Source organism: Cuculus canorus, chromosome 13 (genome assembly GCF_017976375.1).
Source record: "Cuculus canorus isolate bCucCan1 chromosome 13, bCucCan1.pri, whole genome shotgun sequence".
Classification (NCBI taxonomy): domain Eukaryota; kingdom Metazoa; phylum Chordata; class Aves; order Cuculiformes; family Cuculidae; genus Cuculus; species Cuculus canorus.
Genome location: NC_071413.1, coordinates 18,478,150 through 18,505,621, shown reverse-complemented (window position 1 = coordinate 18,505,621; position 27,472 = coordinate 18,478,150). Strand labels below are relative to the sequence as shown.

Below are 27,472 nucleotides of genomic sequence, written 5' to 3'. Positions count from 1 at the left end.
ACTTTAAGGCAAAGTAAAGCATAACACTAGTGGCAGCTCACTTGTTATTTCTGCTGCCTCTTGAGCGGTAGGTAAATGAAGTGGTAGGATGTGACAAGGCTGAGAAACTTGCTTGGGGTTTCTTTTCTTGTAACTATTCCAAGTAATGTCATCACTTTTTTCCAGGAGATCATTTATTAGACAAGTACTGAAGAGAAAGCTCGGTGCTTTTTGGTTTGTGGCACTGTTACTTGTGCACTGTAAAGAATTCTGTAACAACACGACTGGCATCTACACATAATGGGATATGTGTTTATCCCTGTTTATACTTGCAGGATCATGCATGTTAATTAAAAGATTGTATCTCCGGTGCACTCATAGCTGCCAAATATAAATAGATGTTACCTAGCTTCAGATGTATTATCCAATGCGTAAACAAGAAAATCAGACTTCGTTCAGGCTTTTTCATAACTCTCAAGAATACTCTTTCACTCAGAATTGAGTCATATGATTCTTTAATATTCCGCACAGTATTGACTGCGTGATGTCAGTATTCCTGCCAGCAACCCCATGCATCTGCCTGCTAGCAAACAACCTTTCTGTAATTACAGGATGGGTGATGATGGATAGGTGGCTGGGAAATGGTGAGGGATAGTGGGAAGACAATCATACCAACAAAACACATGATGTGCAGAAGACAAGTCAGAAAACTATTACAAAAATAAACAAGAATTTGTGAGGATTAAATCAGCAAAAGTATTACTGTGGTAAACAGAAAGAATGGCTTAACTGGGAAAAGCACAATAGCTAAACAGAGAAGTCCTCATATTTATGTGCTTGTAAATGAAGAGAATTTCCACTAAAGCATCACTAAATTGTAGCCTCTAATAAATCTGAAATGCTGATGAGTTAGATTAGGTTTGTTAGTGTTTGCCATTTGATTTTAATCAGTGTTTCTGCAATTGCACGTAATGCGTAGTTTTTCAGTGGAAAGCTGAGACGTGCAAGCTGCTTGTGTTTATACGTACAGCCACAGCAGAAAGAACAACTGGAGTACACTGAAGAGACATAAATGTTACATCAAAGCGCTGTAATTATACAGAGATAGTAAAAATTTTGGATGTATACTGGAGAAAGAAATTTATTTCTGGTAGGACTAAAACCTTGCGGTGGGTTGAACTGTTGCTTGGCATTCACTTTGATTCAGAAGCTCTTAGCAGTAACTCTTCCTTGGATTTCTCTTTGTAGAATAGTCATAAAGGTCTGGAGAGAATAAGCTGAGATAAATTAACATAAGGAAAATAATTTGTGATATTGGCACAGGAATGATGGAGTGGGTCGTATTGCTTGCAAAGCTTGTGCCTTCCAATCCTTTCCAAGCAAACCTTTTCTCTTGTTTGCAAGGTGCTGACTTCCCTGCAGATTTCCTCATAGTTTCCAGCTGTTGCTTTTACAGCTCTGTTCTGTCAGGGATGGCAGAGGAGGACTCAGCGGTGCTGGCTGGAAGCTGATTTTTGAACACACTGTCCTCTATAGCCCTTTTAACAGGGTTAGGTGTTAAATGGAATGCTGGAAACACGGATGGCAGATAAAGTTTATTTGTGCTGGCTTAACTTTGTTCATCAGCACAGATAGAACCAAGCTAGTCCTAGAAAAAAGAAATTAATTGAAGAAAAATGGTTGGCAAAGCTTCAGCCCCTCACCATCAAGGCAGGGAGTTGAGGTTTGTGGAAGTACTGTCCTGAAAGCTGACCTCGAGCTAGAGAACTAACACGTGGCTTCCCCTTTTGCTTTCTCTGTAATTGCATGGCCATTGAAACAAAAAAAAAAATAAATGAAAAAAGCTCTGCTTGGTTTCTGTTCATATCTTAAAGGCATTTTACTGAAGTAATAGATAAAGAAGAAATATGTTAAATAAAAACATTTATTAGAGGACATAATTTTAAATATTTAATGATATAATTAAGTCTTATTAATGTAATGGTCTTTATTTTTCAGCTTAAAAATTCACAAGGTTAATTTCCCTTTCATCTTTATTATGCAGTGTTTGCCACAATTATTTGTTATATATTCTTACAAATGTTTGATGAATATTAGAGGTTCTAATTTAAATAAAAATATGGGTCATCTTTTACCACAGCGTTACTCCAGTGTTAAGCTGGAATTAGTGAGATTAGCACAGTAGTGAATCAGGCGCTACTATTCCTTCAGTTATGCCTCAATAGCCTTCTTTGACTTGAATAATTCCCGAAGAAAGCTGCCTTTTGCTACTGTCTCTTTACTTCAAAGGCCTTGCAAAGAAGCTGAGCGTCAAGAAATTGCAGAACTCTTAGATACATCATTTTCATGTTGTTTCCTGTGTGGGACATCATTTCCAGCACCTCAGTCTCAGGTTATTCAGTACTATTTAACAATAAGCATCATCTATCAAAGTTCTTAAATGAATTTAGAATATGTACTTCAGGAGGTATTTACTTGATTCACTAAATTACTGGCGTTAAAACTAGTTCTTTATGGTAAAATGTTTCTTCTACATACTCTGTCTTTTTAGCTACCTACTGAGAAAGAAAAGTACCTTAGCATTAAGTGCTGGGGATTTAAATGATTTATATTCTCCTTCATTAGTAATATTTGTTATGTATACACCAGAAAATATTTTTAGGGACAATGGATGTTTTATTTTACCACAGAATTACCTTTTTCTTTTTAGATCAGTCCGCCAAACTACGATGTCAGCAGTTGCTGGAAGAAAAACACTTTATGGGCAATATGTTGACTTACCCTTTTAATTAAATAAAGAAACAGAAATCTCTGGAGAAAAATACTTTGAAATAAGCTTATAGTTCTAAGCTCTTACTGCGTTCAGAATGGAACATATCAAATACGGTTTGGACTAGCAGTCAAATATCAGCTTGAGTTGCTATTAGATTTGGGTTATGGGCTAGGCAAAGCTACCTTTCTGGGAGTTTCTGCAGGCAGGATATGCTGAAACCTGAAGCTTCTGCTACTTTTCCTTTTGCTTCTCTCAGTAACCACAGCTTTGTTTACCTGCTGTCACTGTCACCTTCATGTGGACCGAAGTTATTTCTACTCCAGTTGAAGGCACCTTTATGAAGAGCTGATCTAAGCTTAAGAGATTTCTTGTTTAGAACAGCGGTAACAGAATGCTGTCAGTTTTTAAGTTACCCATTTTGGGAGAGGCAAGGAGATATCCTTGCCACTAAGTGAGTTTTCCTTCTTTCATTACGTTGTACTAGCGGCTCTATTTTGCTGCTGCTGTAATAACACTTCACCCGCATCCCTGCACTGTAACGACGGAGGGCTGAACACGCTCTGGATAAATTTACTCAAATCTAATGGTAATGAATGCAGTTTGTTTTCCCAAATCACCACCAAGACGTATCTAGCCCTTACTGACACGTACGCTAGGTCTGTACTTGCTCTAAAGCGTGACTGTCTCCTCTGGTATTGTTTCAGGAACAAATCTAGTTGTTGCATTACTATCATCAAGTCTGATGACAGTCTGTGGCTGTTAAGATACATTAAAACATGCTATTAAGGGTTAGAAAACTGTGTACTGACATACTGTGATGTTTAGTTTTCTGTTCTCTTAGTCTCCTATACCTGCCAAAAGTGTGTTAGAAAGCTACGCTCCCTACAGAATGCATGAAGACGTTACAAACAATAACATTCAAAGAGCCGTCGCACTAAGGAGGGAGGATTCTAAGCTGGCAAACAGGAACCAATGCTGTTGGCTTCCCTCAGTGCCTCACTTGAAAAACACAGCCCTAGCTTAGGTACAGGGATGACGGCTCTTTCCGCCTATAGCATGTCCTGCTGATTTTACAACTTACAAACCATTCAGTTCTTTTACCTTGTAGCATATCCCTAGTATATGCAAGCGTTTCATTTCTCCTGGGATCCACCCATCCCTCTTCTATCAGCTCTCTGTTAGAAGTCCATTAAAAATCTAGAGTGTGCTATTATCATGGAACTTTATGGTAAATCCCGCCTGAAAGTGAATACTTGGCTCTGAAGCCAGACCACAATGAAATAAAGAATGAAAAATCTTCAGTGTTTCCCTCCAGAATGAACTCATTTATGTAGTGGAAAAAAGGCAGGTGGGTATCATGAGTGTTAAGTTTGCTTTTCAAATACAGGGGAGGCTCTTGGAAATACGCTTTCTAGCTGCCTGGGGAAGAGGAGTCTCCTTCCCTGGAGGTGTTCAAAAAACATGTAGCTATGGCACTTCAGGACATGGTTTCGTAGGCACAGTGGTGTTGGGCTGGCAGTTGGACTGGATGAGCTTAGAGGTATTTTCCAACCTTAATGACTTTATGATTCTATAATTAAACCAGTTAAACTAGGCCCAGGTACTGTTATTTTTCATTCTTTGTTCTCAGAGCTGCACCTGATAATTTTATCTCTCTGGACTACTACCTGCCAACATTCTCTCTCTTCCCATCCTCCCTTTCTTCTTCTGTTGTCAGACAGGCTCCTGTCCCGCTGATGAGGCAGCTGAACAGCTCAGACTGCCTGGCTGCTTGCGTTGCCTCCTGCATCCAAAAAGCAGCACTGTGCAGAACCTCTTATCGCTGACAGACGTGACACAACTTGTCCAGCCAAGCAACGTCACAATTTTGACCAAGCATGTCAGCATAACAGAAGGACAGATTAATCCTGCTGTTCAGGACAGATGAGAACACACAGAACTTATTACACGTGTGCCTTGGTAGGTGTTTATTTTTAATTTAAATTCATGTAGAATTACTTATTTTCTAAACTGGTGAAAAAAACCACTTTCATTGTGGTCCTGTTCAATCACTTGCTGATACAGAATGGGATATATGTGTCTATATAAGAGTATTCCCATTTTTCATAAATTACCGTGTATTTGTAGGGCGTATTTGTGTTTGCTCGGAAGAGCTAAAAATAACTTCCAAAGCGAGGATTGTCAGTGGTGTCCAGCACTTTAAAGTACATGGAAAAAAAATCCAAACAACCTCCAACCAACCAACAAAACTCTAGCAGCATAATTCGGGTTTTGTTGTTAAAAGTTATTCTAGGGTCATGTTTTGCTGCTAAATGTGTTAATTTCCTTGTGCAGACAGACAGGACTGTTGTTTTGATTCTGATAACACTTAAAACTGTTTGTATCTCAACAGCATTTGCACAATGTCTGGAAGAATTATTGGGCTTTATTTAACCAATACCTCTGAGAATAAAAACTTGACAGCAAAGGGAGTGATTTCATTTTACATAGAGGAGATAATTCATTTATATCCACACAATTAATGCATCGAACACTGAATTTCTCTTTCCTTTGAGAAGAAAAGCAGTGTTACACATTACCTTGGGATTTAGAAGAGTGGCTGTTAGGAAAAAGGGAAAAAAAAATGTGTTTTAACCTGCTTGGTTACTGCACACTAGAGGGCACTTGAGGTAGAGCAAAAAATATTTGCACAGAACTGAAACGGATCCAGTTACTTATATTCACAAGGCATACCGAAAACTAAAAGGAAAAGATTAACTTTCCAAATTGTATCCAGAACACTAATGTACAAAAAGAAAAAAAGAAAAAAAAAAAAAGTTGATTGCCTTTCTTGATATAATTTCCTTTTGTCTTTATCTTAGTGCTTGATGTACAAAAGAAATGTTTGTTTTTCTAACAGCCGACCTGACAGCAACGAATCCAAATTGCAAACAGTACTCAAGGAATAATAAAACTTGATAATGTGTTTTTATTTTTATGCCTTCCATAATATCACTGGTGCATATGGCACACAAATTAGTAGTTGGGTGGTTTTTTTATATATATTTTAAAATCTCTAGGCAGTGAAGGGAGCTCAGAACTAGTTATGTTTTGTTTTGCTAAATGGAGTAATTTGGGGGTGGGAAAGGATTTGCTAAGGGCCCTAAAGCCCCAGTGCTGCTGTTGGGTTAAACCTTTGTTTCGGTCAGACAGTCCGCGGGCAGCAAATGGAGTTTGCATGGTTATAAGATGTGTCTGTCCAATCAAGGCAAAAGTAACTTAGTCAAAATCAATGCATTTATTTCTTCCCATGTATCAAGTAACAAGGGAATGGACTTTGATTAGATGTCTTTGAAGGCCAGACTGGAAAGCAAATACTTTTAGGTGATTGAGAACCATTTTTGTCGCCTATGAATGCTGCTGCTTTATGGTCTGTTCTTTCTTCAGTGGGGTTTTTCAAGCTTTCTGTTCCAGCGTTGGATGCTGAATTTTAACCATTTTTTATTTCTGTAAAGACCTGGCATTCCTTTGCAAATTCCTCAGGTAAGTTTCTCAGTGTTTCTGCCTTTCCTTGTTAAAACGAAACCACGAATTTCTGTCAGAATGAAAAAGAAAAAAAAAACAAAACCATACTGCAAGCCATATACCTTTATCTCATGGGCCATTTGCATTATTTCCTGCATTTTAATCTGTAGTATAAGTCGTAAGCGTTATATAACGGAACTTGCATGGGTCTTTAGTGACTTCCCAAATACAGAGGATCATTATTTTTCATGATAACCAACTTATGATAGCTGTATACAAGCAGGTTTTAAAGGTTGTGAGACCATGATAAGAACCTATGTTCTAAAGGTAATTATGTCTTTGTGCTGGCACAGTGAACTGATAAAAAGTGCATATTTTATTCAGAAACGTTCTGGACTTATCTTGTTTCTTCTTAGTTTATGGAATGTGAATTCTAGCCTTTCAAAGCAAATTAAATGTAGGAATAAGCCCTCACATAACTTGAGCAAAAAGTACAAACTAGGTAGAGCATTTGGATATTGCCCGAGAAAACAGCACTGAATTAATTTAAAGCTTTAGACTAATGGTAGGATACGCTACTGTTCTGTAAACCTGTTTAATAACTTGCAGATCGGTTATTAATTTTATATCATTAATATTACTTTGAAGTGGTGTGCTGGTGGTAATCCCTGTAAGCAAAAGTTGCTTGCAGTAAAGTCATTTATCTTAATCAAGTAATTCACACTGGACTCATTAACCTCAGGTAATTTTGGATCAGGCTCTATATTGCGTATTAAAACCTAAAATCAGCTAGGGGTACTTTGAGGGAAATCTCATTACGAGGTGATCTGAATAAATCTGAATATGAGGAATTAACACGCTGGTTTCTTTTCCAGGCATGTTTCCCTTCACTCTCCCTCCCCACCCCTTTCAAATTCCTGATTTTGGCATTGTTATTTAAATGAGATGACGTTGAACATTTACATCAGCAGCAGCCCTGGTTAGGCTGTGCTGGGATTCAGTTGCCCCCTAGAAGCTCATTGCAAGTCACTTCTATTGAATATTTTTAAGTAGTAAAGTCTAAATTCTCTGTCTTCAGAAAACAGTTTATTGCACTGCTTTGCAATCTGAGGAACAAAGAATCGTATGATAAACGGCAACTATTTTCACAAAAAATATAAAAGGGTGGAAAGACGCTTGTATTCCATTATGCCACACATTTTTAGATGAAAGAAAGATATTTCCTGTCTGTATATGGATAAGAAGTCACATTGAGCTATTAATCCTTCTTACTCATAAAAGTGAAATAATGTGGAAGAAAATCTCCAAGTTCTCTTCTAAGCAGAGGTTAATTTTTTCCCCCTTTATCAGTCAGAGTCAACACCAACACTACCCCTCCAGAAAACAATCCAAATCAACCAAAACAGAAACCCCACAACACAAAGACACCAAAAAAGGAGGAAAAATTCCCCTTAAGAACATCCCACCACACCACAAACCAATGCATCTTATGAAGCTTCTGTATTATTCTTCTTCTAGTACAAAGATTAAGATTAAAAAATTGAATTCCAGTTTGATCCAGGATGTACTCAGACATATATTTTGCAGATGAATTTGTTTCTTTGCTACAGTTATTAAACTAAAAATCTTGATCCCATTTCAATCAGGGTCAGAGCTGCTTTTTGCTTAAAAAATGAAATGACCATTTATGAGATAGAGGTATTATCTTCCTTGTAGTAAGTATTTAATATATTTAAGAGGAAACAATTTTTAGCCAGTGTGCTCCTCAGTGCCATGTGACGTAGTGTGTGTATATATATCACCATGACAAATATCATTAAATCAGTATAGGATGCAGAAAACTTTAAATGTTCCTTTGCTATTTCAAGATTATTTTTAAATTAAATATGAATCCATGCACTTCTTCCTGTCAATACTTACTCCATCCTCTGAAAGGCTTTCCAGCAGGGGAATCCATGGATGACATAATCCATTTTCACAAGACACTTACCACCCTCTCCTACAACAACCTGAGGATGAAAGAGCATAGCATTTGCCCTAGTAATTTCCGACTGCAAGAAAGGTCACATAGAACAAATGGCAAAAGTCAAAGGTTGAAATCAAAACAAAAACTAAACTTTTAAGCTGTACTTGGAGGTACAACCTCTCCCATTATCTTTCTTTCACGCACAACTGTACTGCCTGTTTAAAGCTCAAACTTGAGGAATCTAACCCATTCTTATTAGTGAGAGTTGATTCTTGGTTGCTTCTATCAGGTTTTTTTTTTTAACTGAAATGAAAAAAAAGGAGTGGTTCAACTACTCTTACTGAAACCTTAAAGGAAAAAAACACAACAGTTGAAAACTGTCATTAATTATCATAAGTAAAGGCAGACTAAGCATCCTCATAGTTTCTTGTGATAGCATCTAGAGTCTCACTGTGTTGTTCAGTTGGTGGAAGGATGTGGTAGAAAAATAGCCTTTGCTTCAGTGGATCCCCAGGTAAAGAGAAGCCACATTTCTCATGTTATCTACCACACCACAAAGTGTTTTGTATCTCCCTCAAGGCTCTCTGCCTGCTGCTGGTAACTACTGTGTGTTTTACATCCTTCCTCCTCCAAGGAATCATCCCAGGCTCACAGCTTGGAAAGTAAAGTTTGAGCTGAGGGAAACAAGGGAGTAGTTAGATGTTTCTCCATTGCCCTTGAAAAATGTCAAATTCTGGGTACATTTTGCAACATTCTAATGAGTTTGAATGAATGAATATTTGTGCAAGAAATGCACTTGTTATTTGCAGCAACTTGTATTTAGTTAAAATGAAGCGAAGCACAGGAGAGCTCCAAAGGCAGGTCTCTCCCCTTCTGTCATTCATTGTCTCGCATGCATGCATGCACACACCGAGTATCAGCATGAAAAATAAGATTAACTATTGTGAAACTAAATTATATGATATTCTTACTACATAGAGGAAAATTAGGATCCACTTTACGTAATCCTAGAGACATCTTAACACTGTAGGCATCTTATTTTTTGCTTAAGGTTAAAAGGGTTTCAGATTATGAGTTTAAGATGATCAGCCATTTAAAAATAAAGTTGAGCAATGAAGCAGTTCAGAACCACACTGAATGCTCGTCTTAAACGCAACATCGTGCTGGTCAAGGGAAGGTGGGATAGAGGACAGAACTTAGCGCACTTAAGCTTCCCCACCAGCCCTGGTTGGGTGTCGAATCATTCCTTGATTTTAAGTGTCACCATCTGTAGGTGCCTGTGGCCGTACCTCGTTCTCCTAGCATCCAACTGACCCCTTCTCTGTTGGTGAACATTGAACCTGAGGGAAAATAGAGGTGGTGGTGGTGATGATAACATTTAGAGCTGTGATCTATATAATTATTAAATCCAATGCTTTTCATGTGCTAATAGGCAATACATGCAGCACACAAAGGAATAAAACTCTAGTGATAAAGAAGGTGGGGGAAAGGGTTGCCTTGACCTTTCCCATGGGAGAGGGACACGCTGATGCCGGCCCTGCCAGACGCAAGCTGAGCCCTTGGAAGGAATGAGCGACCTTCAGCTCTTCCCAGCCAAAGGCAGTTGATGATACCTGATCTTTGGGGTCTTCCAGCCTCTTCCTAGCTCTTCATAAACTGGGGCTGTGCGGGATGCCAGCACTTTCGGTGCCACAGCGGGCCGGGAGACTGGGTGATGGCCAAGAACTCAGGGTGTCTGCTGCCCTTCAGCCACCGGTGCTGTGAGGAGGGCTCTGTGCCGCCTTTAGGCTGGTTCAGGCTCCTGCTCATCATCGCATCGCCACCCTTGCCTTTACAGCACTGCAGGAGAGCGTCCAGATGCCTGCAGGTCTGTGGGCTTGGTTTGGAAAAGCGGGTTTTTCCTTTATTCCGGGATGCCTTCCGTGTCCCCGCAGCCCCCGGCCGCCCTCCTCGCCCCCGCCGGGGTCCCGCCGTGCCCGCATCCCTGCATCCCTGCCGGGGGCGGCGGAGGATGCTCCGCGCCCTCTGCCCCCGCGGCGCAGCCCCGCCGCTCTCCGTCCTTTCCTTCCTGCCTTGTGGTGCTCGGGGCACCTCCCCGGGGGCCGCCCAGACCCCCGCCCCTCCCGGGAGATGCCCCGGCTCGGGATTAGCTGCGGGGCAACGAGCGGCTCCGGGGCTCGGGGAGAAGTTGTGCGCATCCCTGGTTCGAGGAGGGGGGCGCGAAGGGAAGGGAAGGGAGGGAGGGAAAGGGGAGGAAAAAAAAAACCACACCACCCCAAAGTGCTTACATGAATTTCCAAGCGCTAGACCTGCCTCCGCGCTCAGCCCAATAAGAGCTGTCAGGGGAGGCTCCCAGCTCACTTTTCCACATCACTTCACAGTTGCGTTTGGCAGGCAGGCACGCCGGAGCGCTCCCACCCCGGAATCAGTGGATTTATGTGGAATATCCCCGCTTTCCCGGAGCCGGGCTGCTGCCCAGGGCTTGTGCAGAGGGAGCGATCGGGAGCCTCGCGTTAGCATGCGGGCACGGGGAGCGGGGCAGCCGGGGCGCCGGCGGCTCCGGCAGCAGCAGCCGCCTCCGAGAGCATGACGAGAGAGCTCCGCGCAGCGCGCCCGCTCGCAGGGACCGGCTGAGGGGTTTACCTCCCCGTCGCCACCGGGGCTGCCGGCGAGCGGCCGCCTCGCTCCTTGGAAGAGTGAGTATTCCTTCCGTTCCCGGGATCCGGGGCTGGCTGGCAGAGGGCTGTCTCTCCATAGGTTTCTTTTCCACTTAGCGCCTGTCGGTGCTCCCGCGAGGGGCGCGGGGCGAGCGCTGCCGCCTTCGTAGCGACCGGATTAGGCTGAGCTGGAGCCGCGCGTTAAGTCAGTCAGATGTTGGGAAATTCCTGGTAATGAAAATGCCAGGGGATGCTAGTTAGGGATCATTTTTTATTCCCTTGGTTGGAGGAGTGGTAGTGGTGTGGCTATTTCTCCTCCTGTTTTGTTTTTTTGGGGGTGTTTTTTGATTTTGAGGTGTTTTTTTTTTTTTTTCTCCTTCCCTTTCCTTCTCCCCCTTTTAAAGGATCAGGAGGACTTTGGATCACTGAGGGTTCCAGCTTCCAAGGCTGGAGAACCCATTTTCTTTCTTTTTTTTTTTTTGTTTAATAGAATAAATCTCTGGGCTATTTCCCTGTGTTGAATAGATGCAGGGCTGCATTCATGCATTGAAATAGATTGCAGTTTTCGTGCTGAGAATAAAAATCACCCACCAGCCAGATATGTAAATGAGGGAGGAGGAGGCTGGAAGAACCATAAGGGGGGGAAATCCCCCTGATTTATCACCACCTTCCCTCCTCCCAAGGCTTCGCACCCCCTGGACAGATAAATAAATAAATACATAGGAATGGTAGGATAGCTTCCTTTTCCACTTCCAGACGGAAAAGCATCCCAGAAATGCGGTGCTTGCTCTTAAAAGCTGAGATGGGAATGAATCCTTAGGCATAACTAGCCAGGAGTCAGCCCTGCCCCACAAGTTGTTTTCCTTCGCGGTCTTTGGTTGACTAAACAGATAATGCACCAGCTGAAACTTCGGAGAGGGAAGAAGCCCTTTAGCTCCTTAGTTGCATCCCCGCCAAGGCTCTCGGAGAAGAAATGCGGGAGTCCGTCAAACCCTGAAGCTGGCTGTTCCACTAAACGCTTCATCTTCTCTTTGAGGAAGACAGAGGAGTACCGTGTCCTTCTATTCTGCTTGGCTACAGTGTCTGTGGGTAGCAGCATCCCAGTCGGGAGCCCCGAGCTGTCAGACAGCATCCCTGCTAGACAGTATCAGCAATGTATACGGTCCTCAGCTGGGGAGCCTGGCAGGCACTGCAAAGCTTCAGCACAGAAAGCCTATGGCAGCTTCTCTGTGGATATTAGAGAAGAGATTAATTCAAATCCTTATTTAGACACTGCCTACCGCCGTGAAGGTGACACCACTTAACGTAGGCAGGAATTCCTTTGTGGTTCGTTGCTGTTCAGTCGTGTCTTGAATCTGTCTCAATTCAGTTTGCATTTAGTACCAGACTAAATAGAGTGGAATCAATCCAACCTGGCACATAACGGCGTTACACAAACCTGCTCGTGTTGCCAACAGGTATCAAACTCTATACCCTCACTTCTCTCTCCCTCTCTCAGACTGGCACAAACACACGCTCTGTTACATGCGAATGATTGCATCTTCCTTTTCTCTGAAAGCAGGAAGAAATACTCGGCCAACTTTCATAGAGGCTGATACTTCTAAGCAACCAACTTGATCGCACAAGCGGCTGATCATTTGTGTCTCTGGGTGTCTCAGCCAGCTGTTTTTTGGGGGGTGCTGATTGTAAGGAACCATTTAACATTAACTGTTTATTGTTTCAAATCTGCCACGTTAGGTCTTAATAGAAGGGAAGCAAACAGCTGCTCACTTCAGTTTCAATTAAAGAATAGAGCTGATAACAACCGAAGCTACACGTAAAGAATCCTGTTAACTTCAGTCATCCTCTTTTGGAAATTCTTTAGGAGTTTCTCTGCAATAAGGATAAAAAGCAATATGCAGTACTTCCCTATGAATTACATTCCTTCTCTACGTTCAGTACCAGACCATTATGAACAAGAAGAGACTTTACAATAGGCTTGTCAGTAAAGATAAATAATTAATAAATACATTCAGAAGACTGAAAAATTGCCCTGTTGTACGTTTTTCCAGTTAAATAACATGATGAAGAAGCTAGAAGTTAGCATTTTTGAATACCTCTGCAATTATCAAATTTCACACCATGAACTGTTATACCATCAAAACCCAAAAGCTCTCTGTAGTGTCACCTCCCGGCCGAATTGTATGAACGTTTGCGATAAAAGAACCTTAGGAAGGGAAGTGATTATCGTGTGATACTCTAATCTAAGGTTTTCATCCGTTTGGCCTTACTGTTCTACCTTACTTCATACAGAATGAGCGCAGCTATCTGCTAGCTCCTGCCTAGGCTTGCTATTTATTAACTCTCCCTTCTTTTTCTAAAACATGCATAACAGCTACAAAGAACTTTGATTTCTGTGCCTAGTTGTAAGCTGAGGGCCTTCAGTGTCCTCAGGGATGGAACTATATACAGGTGAGCAATTTGTTAACTGAGCAGGTTGCTAGCCAAAAAACTAACTTTGGACATTTTCCTTGATATTAAGAAATCAATAAGAAGTACGTGTGCCTGCTTAACAAATGCAGCTGGTTTAACTAAAGAAGTATCCCTGTATAGGACATTTACTCCTTTTACACTTTTTGTTTTAAAAGTTTTCATCTCAATGAGGTGAAGAAGAATCCTCCTTAGACAAAGTTGTTCAGCGCTTTTTCAATATAACTTTAGTCATTTCCATCAATTCCTACTACTGAAGTCCAAAACCGGCTGGTTAGGGGTGAAGTAGTCCCACAATCAGATTTAAAGTCACTTTGTTAATTTTAGTCTTCAATTTTTTCCAACATTATTGCACCTTTACCAAATAAGCTAATTGATCTCTGGACACTATTTCTGTCGCTGTTAATGTATGATGCATCTTCTTCTCTAGGAAAAAAACAAACACACTTGTACACTTTTCTTCAGGGTATAAAACCGTTCCAAGTAAGAACACAGTCATGGATGGAGATTTAGGTCTGTCACTCCTTGAAGTACTTCCCGAGTGTTCTTTCTATTTCTTCTTGTACAGTTGGAGATTTCATCTTTTGAAATCTTCATTTCAGAAAACCTAAGTGTCCTACAGACTTTAGCTGGGACTTTTTCAGCCACTTATTAAATGAAATTAGAGGCCTGGAACTCGCCCATTTGACCCTTGATTCGTACACATAATTTCATTTCCAAAAACTGAGAGACACTCACAGGGAAAAAATACTGACCTCTAAATTTATGAACAAGGAGAAGTGGATGTGTACTTCGATCTCTTAGTGCTGTATATCTCTAAGTGATGATTATGCATACTCTGTAATAGATAGCAACCACTCACGCTATGTAGCATGAATAGGTATTTTTGTAGCATATCAAATAACCATAAGATATTGCATGTCTTAGTAGTATTCTTTTTCTATTTTGTTTTCCATATCAATATCATTAGAGCCTGACCTTTTGGATATATTGTTAATACTGACAATTGTGGGCTTTACACTATAGTTGTATCATAAGAGTCTTTCAACTATGAGTTGAAGGTAATGGAAACTAAATTCTTTCAGTGGGAGGGAAATGCTAAGGTATTTTGAGCTTGGAACATTTTAAGCATCATGACTGCCATAAGATTGCATCAATAGAATTAAATTAGATGATGGAAAGTCAACATTTTTCTTAGTGTTGTTGCCATAGAAAAGGTGGCTCACTTCATAGCTTCCTGTACGTAACTATTTGAGCAGCAGATAGAAACAGAACAAAGTAAAGTCCAATAAGGTCTGAGATTTCAAATGTGTACATATATATTCCCCACGCCTCCCCCCCCAATAGACCCCTTTGTTCTAAAATCTTTTCAGCACATTTCTCATTTTGTCAGCCAAGTAAATAACATCAACACAGTGACATTTCACCTATATCAATAAAAACTTTGTTGCCAAAAAGCATTGGGTACTGATCATCTAATGAGTTAAGCTGAAAATAGAAGACGGCTTCTGAACCAGTTCAGAACCAACAGACAGAGTTTAAAGCATCTGACTCTAAGCAAGAGGCTAATTTCTACCCGGTTTAGTCATGGGAGTAGCTTTTATCCATGAGTTGCAATGATAATGGTCGTAGATTTGATTTTCTAAGGTGCTGAGCATTGCGTCTTGTGAAAATCATTGGAAATCGAGAATGACTGGTAATTTGGATTTGGAATTAGTAATGCAAACCAGTCCTGGATCTGAATAAGTGAAACCTTTTATGAGAAGCATCTTACTGTACCTGGTTGTAGACAGCGTCAGAAAGGGATTTCTCAGTCTCTTGCAGAGGGCTTTGCAACTGGATGCGGGAGTTCAAAACGTTACGTCTTGGCAGTCAGTAGTTCACAATTTCAACATTCTAATTTGGTGAACTTTTAGTCAAAGTAGCTTGCTCCTGCAAAGCAATGCTCAGCCTAATTTGAGGAACTCGGGTAACCATTGAAATCCATTTCCTTTGCAGTTGCTGATAATAATAATAATAATTTACATGTGTGTATTTTATATTTTTATGGAATTTTATTATGCATATTTAAAAATAATTATGTTGCATTTCTTAACTACTAATGCAAATGGACTGTGCATCCAGAGGTAGCGCAATTCCTTACCTGGGGTTTGCAATTGAGAACCATGTTAGATGTGAACCTTTCTCCTGGATTTAATGTAACAGCTGTGATTGCCTTTTAAGTAATGGACCATCAGAACTTAATGTTGCTGAAGTTTGGATTGAGGTTTGTATTCTAGTTTGTGGGCTTTATTTTTGGTGCATTCCCAGAAGTCAGGTTAAAAAAAACTCCACAAAAGAAATAAATAATAGAAAAAAACAACAAAAAACTCAACCTGGCAACTGCAAAAGACATAAGTTTCATGCTGGAGGACCCTAATTCTTTCCAAAAATCTTATTCAGTTGATGGTAAAACTGCCATCCATTTCAACGATGAATATTTAAAGACCCTCATTTCTAATTTCATATGTTTTAGTAGAAAAAGTTTGAGTACGTTTATGGCAGCAGTACTGGTTCTAGTTAGAAAAGTCCAGTTATGTTCACCTTTTTCTTTGTTAAAGGTTTTTTTTGTCTGTACACACACATTTATGTACACGGCTGGAAATATTATATGACTTTAATAGAATCACTCATCACTTTGTATCCTTATTCTAACTAGAATACACATCAGGAAAATATGAGTTTTTCCTTAATTATTATTTTTTGTTTAATTATGTAGAGAATACCTAATATCCTGTAAGAAAATAACATTAATGAAAGCTCTGTTTCATATCAAGAAAGTCTGGAGAAGAAGCCCAGAAAGCAAGATATTTATGTCCTCCATTAATATTTAAACATTTTTCATCAAGTACAGGATAAGCACATCCCAGCTGCTGAAACTCTTATGATAAACAGTGCCCCAGGCAGAGCATGGTTAACACCTAATTCTCAGTCGCAGGCGGATCTGTTTGCCCTTTTATGAGCTCTCTTCATGTTGTGCACAACTTGTCTTTCCCCCCCTCTCGCCTTTAAAAGTGATATAGGGTTTCAAATCTTGTTGTGAACCTTCATAAAATGAGCATCGGCTTGAGAGATGAGGTTGGCATGAGCTGAAACTGTTAAATCTATGTGTGACGCAGCTCTATTTTAGTCAAAGGAAAATTACTTTAATCAATGAAATGTAGAAAATAAAGATTACTTCACATCTTCCTCTTACTGTAGAATAAAAGCTACGCAGATGCAACTATTTTTGTCATACTTAAGTTTCTGGGCCACCTTGGTTGTTCAGCTTTTGACTTCGTTTTGAGAGAGCTTCTCAGCTCAGCTGTGTGGTGAGCTGGTGTTTTGACAGACATTGGTGGAGCATCGAAGAGAAAAAAAGAGTCAAATCCACAACGCAAAAAAAAATCCCAACCCTAAAATATTGTAGATGCTTATTTCATTGAAGAGGAAATGCAAAGAAGTCATATTACTTCAGCTGCAAACCCTGGAGCACATGCTGCCTCTTTGTCCTGTGTCTATACAATATTTAGCACAGTTGGAGTCATGACTGGATTTCCTGAGCATGACCCAATGCAAGTAATAATAAAGTAGAAAAATTAGTTTAGACGTGCTAACAACACACTTAGTGGGTTTTTTAATGCATTCTGGTAAAGTGGTGAACACTTCTGGAAAGACTGACGGCTTTGTATAAAATGTATCAGAGCGCTGGCAGCTTTAAAGTTGCACCATCTCGATTTTACTGTCCAAAACTAACAAAAATATCCTCAGTAATATCCCCTGTTGACAACAATAGAAGTTAAACAATAAGTAGAATATCACAGGGCCAGGATAATCTTTTGGTTTTTAGAAAAGGATTTCCTAAAAGTAAATATTTGCCAAAAAGTATAAAAAAAGATTTAGGTAGTCACCGACATTAAATAGACTTTGTAGATACGATAAAGTACCATGTTAAGCAATCGAAGAGTAAGGGATGATTTGTTACAAGATATTACTTTGATTAAAGAAGATATATTTCAGTGTGATCTACATATCATTTTCTCTTTATCCCAGAGCATTAGTCAGGTTGTAAAATGACCTATATCCTGTAGCAGCCTCATTGCTGCTTCAGAACACCAGTCACGGTGTTTCCTAGTTGAAGTAGGGAAACTATGGAAGAGGAATTTATCTTAGAGAAACCTTTCTAACTCTTCCTTCCCTCTGCCTCTGAAATGGACCCCTAAAACAGAACTAACCCGCTTTTGCTAATGTTAATATTGTAGTTAATAAATCTCCCAATTAAAGGTCTGAGTACTGAAGGAACTGTTGCATTTCTGTACCTGCATGTGTATTTCTGCATTTCCTCAGTGCAGGTGTGTGGTTTCCATGTCCAAAGGCTGATGAGCACTGGGCTTAGAACAGTCTCTTAGCATTACACACAAGTTTTAGAACTCACTTAATGACCTAAAGAATTGTTCAGATGTCTTTAGAGTAGCGATGCATGGCTAAGCTTAAAAAATAATGTGTATCTTTGCACACTGAATTACTCTGTGTGTGTAGGACAGAACATCCAAGAGCAAAAGAAAGAGGAAGGTGGTGTCTGTCACCATTGTTGCTGAAGTAAGTAATTCTTTCAAGAGCTGTCTTTCGTTCCCTGAGCAGTCATAAGCAAATTACCACACATGATATATCGAAATAAACTTCAGCAATTGATTTGCACTTGTATTGGCAGGATCCTCTCCTGCACGTCTTTGGCAGCACAAAGTAAACTTCAAGTGTGTGCCACCCTGCGTCTGCAGCAGAGTGACCATAACATTTCCCATCTCGTTTTCCTTCAGGTGAAATTGCAGGTGCTTGGCCAAAGGAAAGGACGTGGGGATAATGCTTTTCTGTGTCACAGTTAACTCCAGGTGACACAACAGTCCCTTAAAATCACTGTTAGTCTATGAAATTCGGAGCAGCTACAAAGTAGTAGTACTGATTTGGGGCTTTGCCTGGAGCATAGCTGGCTGTTGGCTCACTGCCGCTTCCAGCCCCTCTCCACTGTGTGGTGGGGTGTGCTGCTTGCGGCCAGGATGACTGGGAATTCTCCTCCCGATGGAGACTGCCTCACAAGAGCACATCTGACTGCTGCCTGGCTTGCAGCTGAGACGGTGAGAGCGGTTTCCATTCCTAAGATCTGCCAGCATCCATGAACAGAGCTGCATCAGATTGCCGTGATTATATACTAGGAATCCATCAGAGTTGGATTTAAGTACTTTCATTGTCCCTTGTTGCTTATTCTCTCCTCTTTTCCAGAAGTTTTCTTCTGCTCGGTTTGGTTGATTCAGCTGTTTGTCTGACTGCTCTCTAAAGCACGCAGTCAAACTTCTTATGGTTTTTGGCAGCACAGCTGTTTACAAAACTTTCTGTTGCTGTCCTGTAGTTTATAGGCTCTTCAGTCGTGCTGATGCAACTGAACATCTTGCTGGTGTGGCCATGCTGTAAACCAGAGCGGTGCAAAGATCTACGTTAGGAACTTGCAGGAGAAGACTTCTGGAAACAGGGTTGTTGCAGTTTTGTTGTTTAGACCCACGTTTCACTGATCTGCCTTTCAGTGTTGCCTTGCAAATAGCACAACTGCAGGGATAGTAACCCACACGAAGGAAGGAAGGGGAATGGAGAAGAATTATTGGATACGTGCAGCTGGCATGTTGGGGGGTGGGCAAGAAGCTCTGAAATTGGAATTACTCTTGGTGGAAGAATAGCGTGAGCAATGGCCTAACCCAGCTCTGTCAAAATGATTTGGTTTAAAAAACACCTTACTATTAAAAGCGTTTAAGTTAACAAGATCATTTTGACAGAACTGGGTTAGGGAGTGACTGCACAGACAGTTACGCTGGTAGATAAGAGAGGCAGTAAAGTCTAGCCAGGGCACACAAGTGGCACTTGGCGGTGGGTGGTGAAAGCATGATCTTATCTACTGCTATAGTAGCATCTCTGATTACAGCCTCAGTCCCTCTGCATCTCGCTTTAAGGTGGGGAATTGCTTTTTAATTTTATTTTTTTTGGGTGATACATGAGTAATCGTTACACAAACAAGTAATCCACTGAGGAATAATTGTTATTATTTATGGCAAGTAGTGCTCATTCCTTTGCAGCGGAAAGATAAGCATGCTGCCTTAACCAAGGTAATTTAAAATCAAGTTCAAGTACAATGTAATGGATCTGTACTGGGAACAGGATGAGTAGGTAGCAAAGTTATGCAAGCAAGGGTGACATGATTATTTGTTGGTTATGGTGTCTTGACAATTCTATTCTAATAGACTCTGGGTTTGTTCTGCTTTAATGGCAAATTAGAATGCTTACTACAGCTCTCTTAAGAAATAAGAATTATTCCTGCAAGTGAGACCGGAGGGCTAACAAGCGCTAAGGTCTTACATTTTTATTATTGAAAACGTAAGGCGCTTTCTCCTGTGCTGCCAAAAGGCGATCAATGGAGGAAAGATAATTGTGCTTCCCCTAGTGGGAAGGCTTTGCATCACGTTGTTGCTATTGATAAAAGAGGACCCCGCCTGAATTCTTGAGAAACGGGACTAGGAAACATAAGTATTAGTGTGGCCGATACCTGCAGTAGTAAAGGTAAACCTAAAAAGATTAAGGAATAGGAAGAACAGTGTGAAGCCAAAAAACTCCCCAGAAGATTCTCTAGTTACTGTGGGGACAAGAAAAAGAGGAAGGAGAGAAATGGTCAGAGGTTAAAAAACATAGTAATTTGAACAATAAAAGCCATTTGTTTGGATGTTAACAAAAACTAAAGTACAACTAAAGTACAAAATAGCTATAGCTGTGTATTGGCTGTCAAAAAGGATTCCAAATTTGCAGACCTATTGACATGGGAAATACCATACCTAATCATGAGCTGTGGGAAACCTGCAGTAGTGTAAAGAGAGACTCATTGTTTCTTAATGAATTTCAGATAAAGAAAGTCACAAGATGTAAATTTTTGCCAAGGAAGCCCGATTAACCTTCCTGGTTTAGTCTCCCAACCTGTATTAAAACTATTGCCCACAGCTCCATTGTGTGGGAATAAAGATACTTATTTCTGTCAGAAATTAAATTAAATTCCTTCTCTGGACATGAAAGCTCACGTGGGTCGGATGGAATTTCGAGGCTCCGGAGGAAGGGTGCTGTCTGCCTGCTGTCACGCAGTGCTGGCTGGAACTTTTTAGGTGATCGGTACCTGAGCGCCTCTCATCAATTATTTGAGGCTGCTTGTATTGTAATGTGGATTTGCTTATATTGAATTAGCATCAAAGGTGGAGATGATGCATAAAGGTCTCTAAACCATTTTTTTACTAGAACTCTGTTGCCTTCATGTATCACTTATCTCCTCGTATTGTTTGATATCAGTCGTCTGAGTATGTGCTGAAGGGGTAATTTAATGTCCAAAATAGAAAAGAACCCGAAAATTCTGCCAAAAACCTGTGTTAGGCAGAGATCACCAACATTTGTCTGGCATTTCTACTGTATCTTATTTAAATAAACCAGTACTTCAAGTTTTTTTTACCTTCGTAACAGTTGTTTAGGAACTCATAAAATCCACCCTAATGAAATAGTGAGGTCAAAGGGCTTCGCTGCTGCATATTATCACTACTCATGATAAGGTAAATGCAGAATGAAATAAAGAAAAAAACTTCATGGCAATTTTTAAGACAGCCCTCCTGCTCTTCTGTGAAGAAGCACTAGAGTGGCTCTAAAATGTTTTATACTAAGGTCACGGTGTAAATCAATGCACTAGCATTGTAATAAAGTGGTTCACTTGGCCAGATAGATATTCTGTGGTTTAAAACCTGAAAATAAATTGATTTTTTTAAAGCTTTTTATGATATTACTTTGTTTCTTTTTCAATAAGAAGTTTATATATTAAACTACCTCTATTGACTTTATTAATCTTTTTACCAAATCTGCTGCATTCCAGTGTTCACCTTTTAAAGCTGCAAGATGATTCTAAAATAATTGTAGTGAAATTAATTCTATCAGAGATGCCAACCATCATAAAGCCTTCCACCACTCCAGAGAGAATGAGAACTGTCAGTGTGTCTGACTCTACTCTTATGCAGGCAATTGACTCATCCAAGTAACCTACATAGAGTCGAGTTCTAAAAGAGGTTGCAATGTATATTCCATTAATTTCTGAAGGTGGTATGCTAGTTATGTTCTAGTGTTAGGTTATAAACTTCTACTTCGTTGTAATCACTTTTTATGTTGCACTTGTATAAAACTTAAGCACTCTATGGCCTAGAGTTGTACAAGTAGCGCTCCAAGATGCTCGGTGTTCCTGATAAGACAATAATGTTTTCCTAAAACTATGTCAGCACATACAGTAGGAAAACAAACCACTCAGCTTTATCTGGGTTTCTCTGTAGGTTGTGCGTGGATAATCAGATTTATGAATACAGTCATAGATTTTTGAAACAGAAGACAGTGTTTTGAATCTCTGCTACTGACAGTTTGTCACATCGTTTGTCTATTTGCTACATTAAATGAATTCTTTATATTTTTAGTATCAATTTCCCCTTTTTAATGTTTTATAAACAGCTTGGCTGGGTTAGAATTGTATCTATAGTTGTATATATCGTGCACTATACCGATCGTGCACACCACTTAAAAGAACAGTGAAGTTTTGTTAAAGAAAACAGGCCAGAGCCATTGGAATATGTGGAAATTCAAAGTGAAAATTATGTTTTTATCAGTACCAACAAAATCTTTATGAAGGTGGAACTATGCTCTTCAAAGGTTGTGTGCTTCTCCTCTTCTCAATGCTTAGCAAAAGGTAGTTCAGCGTTCCCTGGAATAATATTGCTGTCATTCCATAGTCACCACTTTTTTAGGCTCTGGAGTAATGTAAGAAGGGACAGTGCCACTGTGCCTCACCTGCTCTTCTCCCCTGACTGCCACATCTCCCTTTATGTGTGGCTTTGTAAAATCGTTACAGGAGCCTAATCAGTAGTCATATCAGTTCCCCCTTTAATCCAGAGGTTTATAATGTATCAACCCAGCTGAAGATGTCCCTGCTCACCACAGCAGGGGTAGACTAAATGACCTGTAACGGTCCCTTCCAACCCACACCATTCTATGATTCTATGAATTTAACTACCAGACGTTTCTTGATCTTCCTACTAGCCAATATGAAAATCTCAGGGCCACGTATTTAAGAATGCATTCCATCAGCTCCCAACCACATACATCATATTCTGCTCTCAAGAACGGAGAATAAAATTCATTTCCAACTTTAGTAAAGAAATCTGGGGACAGTACAATCTCCATGCATTGCACAAAGTAAATGCCACGATTCACTGATAGAGCAGTGAATCCAAAATGAGAGTCTGTTTCTCAAATAAATCTCAACAGGCTCCAGCAGTCTAGGTTGAACTGTAGGGAGGTTTATCCAGCTCTGCCGTTACACACTGCTTGTATTCCCCTGTAGTACACTAATACATGTAAAAGATTTTTTCTTTACCCTACGCTGCCTAAGATTTTCCTGTCAGTACTTGAGGATCTCTCAGTTTTGTGTTCACTGGGCTTGTGTAACTGTACTCTTCATGGGGTTATTTCATTGCGTTCAGCTTAGTGACATGGTCTGTGCATTACTAATACTTTTGGTGTGCTTCTGACTCTTATTGCCTTAAGGTATAGCTGAATAGGGAGCTACTGTGAGAACGGTCCAGTGATAGTGAATCTTAAGCATTAGTGCTAGTGGATAAATTTGATGGGAGTAAGTGAAGAGTAACAGCCAGGAAGTCTGGGGGAGGAACTGAGGAGGGATGCACTGAAATGAACTTAATGCTTGCCAAGGATTCAGAATGGCAGGCTGAAAAACAAATATCCTGTTCTTTCTTCAAACAAAAATGTTTCTGTGAGCATCATATTGTTTTATCTCATTTATTTCATCTCTTCTAGAAGGCAGCTTGTGTAGATTAATTAGGAATCATTTTCAGAAAGCTTTTTCATGAAAAGGAGTGCTTTGCTTTTTTATTATTTGGTCCTGTAAGTAAAAAGATCTATACCAGTTTGTACTGGGAGAGTAGGAAAGTCAGTCGTGGCCCACTGGAGTTCTTTTTAAGGCTTTCTTAATTACAAAGTTGTAATGTACTGTTTTGCTTCTGATGGGGCCCTATTTCTGGGTTAAAAATCACTTTGAAATAAACACTGAAAACTCTCAGCTACAGAAAAGGGCTCTCAAGTTGGGTTTTCAGTTTGTGCCCACAGTTTTGAATTTAATCCTGGATGTTGTTTGAAGGTGATGTTTATTACTCTGTTTTATAGGGGTTCTATTTTTCCTCTTATTTCAACTCTCGCTCCACTGACGGCATCCCGAACATCTGTCCCCTGGCAGATGCATGCACCCCCAACTCCGCTCACATGCACGAAGATCCCATACAAACAAACTTTACTTCTTTCATTGAAAGTTTGGCTCTTTCTCTCTATTGATAGCTTCTACCACCAAACACGTCCTTCTGCGGTAATTTCCTTTTAATTCCCTAGACCAATGAGGGTTTTCAGAGGGTGATTGACAGACCCTTCCCCTCAAGCAATTAGATTGTTTGCTCCTCATGCTTTTCCTTTTTCTGGGATCGAGAGAATGCTGAGAGATTGAAGGGCCTCCCTTGCTTCCCTCCCATTTTTCCCAAAGTTTCATTCCAAGAGCACGTTGTATTCTCTGATTTCTTCCTTTCCATCTCTGTCGGCAATGAAGCCTAAAGATGTTTCTAAGCCGCGCAGTTACCTCTGTAATGGTATTCACCGCATTCTTGATGCATTGTCAAAGCACTGCACTATTAGCTTACCATTCTTCTGTGCTATTTGAGATACTGAGTTTCAGTTTGATAACAGCTCTTCTCCCATTTTAACAAGACAAGTTTCTCACAGTTTCAGGTTTTCATGCAACAGATTTCACAGTTGGTTTGGCAATTACTGAAGATTTAAAAAAAAATAATTACTTTTTAAGTTGTTTGTCTTTAAAATAACAACTAACTTTTGCTTCCGTGAGCACGTATGAATTTAAAGAAAAAAGCCAAACCCACCCCTTCAGAAAAAAAAAAAAAACCCAAGACCTCAAGATTTTCATGGACATGCAACACTAGGAAGTCAGTTTAAAGTGGGAACAAACCGGCCTAAGACAGAGTGTAAGCTTAAAAGTAGACACCTGTCGTGTGTATGGTGATTTCCCATGAGATTGTTTGGCTATGAATTGGTCAATGAAGAGGTCTCAGGAGTCTTTCTACAGCACTCTGGCCTCATTAGAGTAGCTGGAACACATGTCTTCCTCATGTGCCATCTGTCCTTCGAAGTGATCCGTGGCTGCAGGTCAGGTTTTGCCAGTCACTGGGGCAGTAGCAACCACTACTGTGTTGACTGACTTATCCATTTCAAGGAATATTTACACCGAGAGGGAACTCGATGTGCACTTCTAAAGAAGAAAGGGTGGGTGGGGAAAGAAAGGCAAACCAGGAGAAGAGAAGGCTCTGGGAGACCTTAAAGCAGCCTTCCAGTGCTTAAAGAGGGCCTACAGGAGAGCTGGGGAGGGGGTCTTCATCAAGGAGTGCAGGGATAGGATGAGGAGAAGGGTTTTCAGCTGAAAGAGAGGAGACTGAGATGAGATCTCAGGCAGAAATGTTTTGCTGTGAGGGTGGGGAGGCCCTGGCCCAGGTTGCCCAGAGAACTCATGGCTGCCCCATCCCTGGAGGGGTTCCAGGCCAGGTTGGATGGGGCTTGGAGCCCCTGATCCAGTGGGAGGTGTCCCTGCCCATGGCAGGGGGTGGAACTGGATGGGCTTTAGGGCCCCTTCCAACCCAAACTGTTCTACGAGTCCATGATTCTATGAAAATGCTCTCAAGTGTCCTTCAAGGAAAATATCTTTGAAATAAAATCTGACTGTGTGTTTTCTCGGAAAGTGAGAGAGACACTGGGAGTCTTGTTGTGCATAAATGAGCTTACTTAGATTCTAGGAGTGATCTGGTTTAAGGATCATGGGTTCGACAGCAGACTCACCAGTCCTCTTCCTCTGCTGGGCTGGGGAGGTTTTGCTGAGCCGTGTGCTGCTGCAGCCAGATGATTACTCAAATGAGAACGTACTGCTGGGGCCTTGTACACTTCCTAGAAGCAATTTCATTTTTTATTGTGGAGGAAAGCACAGTCAATCTGTATACAAGAACATTATTTTGTTTGACTTTTATTATTTGACATGCTAAGTATTTATAGTTAACTACATAAAAAGTACAAGCTAGCAGGAAGACCATGAGCTTCTTCAGACCCTAAGACAAACTGCAAGTGAAATGTTTCCTGAGTGTGTGTAATCATTTATTTGGGTCTTCTCTTACTATTTCAAGCAATGAAGGAATTCTCAGAATCACTTTATTTATTTTTTTACCTCATTTAATGTGCACTAGTATTACGTACTACAAATTTTATATCTAATGTGGCTTGTTTAAGATGTGATAGTAGAAGGATCTTTCAGAATGCCTTCCCAAGCTATTTAGTCACTAATTTGATCATTTTTTTTTTCCCCCATCAGGAATCTTTAATGACTGGAAAACTCAGTGGATCATGTTTTTATCATCTAAGCTATTTTTACGTTGACTGTGCTGTAAACACATGGAGGAGCTGTAAGTAAATGTTCTGTACTGCATGATGAATTGGATTGCTACAGTCTGGAGGAAAGCAAAATAATAATTTCATTTCTGTGGTGATTTGCGTAGCTTGTGGTACAATGCCAGAAAGACTAACGGAAATGCTTATGGATACATGGACTCCATTAATAATATTATGGATTACTGTCCTTCCTTCCATTTATATGGCTCCAATGAATCAATCTCAAGTACTACCAAGTGGATCCAGTACAGGACTAAAAAGGCTAAGTGAAGAACAAAGAGTTTTGAACCGTTCCAAGAGAGGCTGGGTTTGGAATCAAATGTTCGTATTGGAAGAATTTTCTGGACCTGAACCAATACTAGTTGGCCGGGTAAGGCAAGATGTTGGTTTTTTTTTTCTCTCTGGGTGTCTAAATGTATAGCATGTCAAGGTCTTCAGTCATTCAGTCCCTTCTAAGAAATTCAAGCATGAGGTGCTCTGTTATTCTGAATTTTTTTTCTAATATCCATGCATTTGTTCTTTAAATGTACTTCATTTTAAGAAGACGTTTTCCTGGTTAGTTAACCTGCTCTTTACAACAAAATTATGCATATTCCATTTTCCTTTTGACAAAAGCACACAAGCACGTACACATCCTTTATTTAATATCGTTAGTCACCACTCTTCACCTCTGTCAGCCGAAGATTTTCACTAAAGCAGCTTTTTGTCATTTGTTCTTATTCACTCAAGATGTGTTCCTGTTCAGTCATTCAAAAAGGTCATTTGCTATCTCCAACCTGATTACACAGAAGTTATTTATGCTCTGAGAATTTTTAAAACCAAAACCAAACAGGGAAGTGTGGTCTGTACAGCAAATGACAAGGGACTGGTTTATCAGGAGGTTCTGATGTGCACATTTTTGAAATAATAATGTTGCCACAGATTTTGTGATTAACTTTCAAGTTGGGAAGATAACACAAGAAAAAATATCATGTTTTTTTGTGTGTCCTAGCTTGCCTGTTGCCTTAAACCCTTGACTGTTGGCATGCATTAGCTTATTCTGTAGCTCAGTGTATTACCCCCAGTCAGTGAATCAGCCTTGCACTTTCTCTGAAAAGAGATCATGGGCCATCTGCATTCATGAGGAATGAATTATCTTTAGAATTATTCTTGGAAAAGAACTCTGTGTCCCTAAATGCATGTTTGGCCTATACAAAGCGGTTATAAATACCTTGGTTGTTTATCACTAAGGTTCAGTTCCCTTTGAATAATCAGGTACGTTATTGTCATCTTACCTGGCTATGGAAATTGAGCAAAAAATCTAGAGCACAGAAATGATGGATATCAGTTAATTTCAGGATAATTTTGGAAATTTTCTGAGTAAATTAGTAGCATATTGTGTAATACAGGGATAGTCAGTAGCTATATCTGTTATTGAAGAGAATGCAGATCAAGTCCATCCCTGAGGTTTCCCTAGTATGGCCACTTTCCAGTCAAAATTTAGGGTCAGAAGGT

The 27,472-nt window shown here is 40.3% G+C and overlaps 1 protein-coding gene across 4 annotated transcripts in view; it reads left to right on the top strand.

Annotated features, from left to right (window-relative positions):
• Positions 1 to 27,472, top strand: part of CDH8 (cadherin 8) — a 226,884-nt gene that overhangs the window by 52,572 nt on the left and 146,840 nt on the right. For 2 of the 4 annotated variants that reach the window (XM_054078927.1, XM_054078926.1), the window contains 3 exons: positions 4,470 to 4,711; positions 25,902 to 25,992; positions 26,086 to 26,348. In XM_054078927.1, the coding sequence (XP_053934902.1) occupies positions 4,676 to 4,711; positions 25,902 to 25,992; positions 26,086 to 26,348 (390 nt within the window). In that variant the 5' untranslated portion in view covers positions 4,470 to 4,675. Of the gene's footprint in view, positions 1 to 4,378; positions 4,712 to 10,529; positions 10,919 to 25,901; positions 25,993 to 26,085; positions 26,349 to 27,472 lie in introns of those variants that run through there. The other 2 variants (XM_054078923.1, XM_054078924.1) reach the window with 2 other exon arrangements.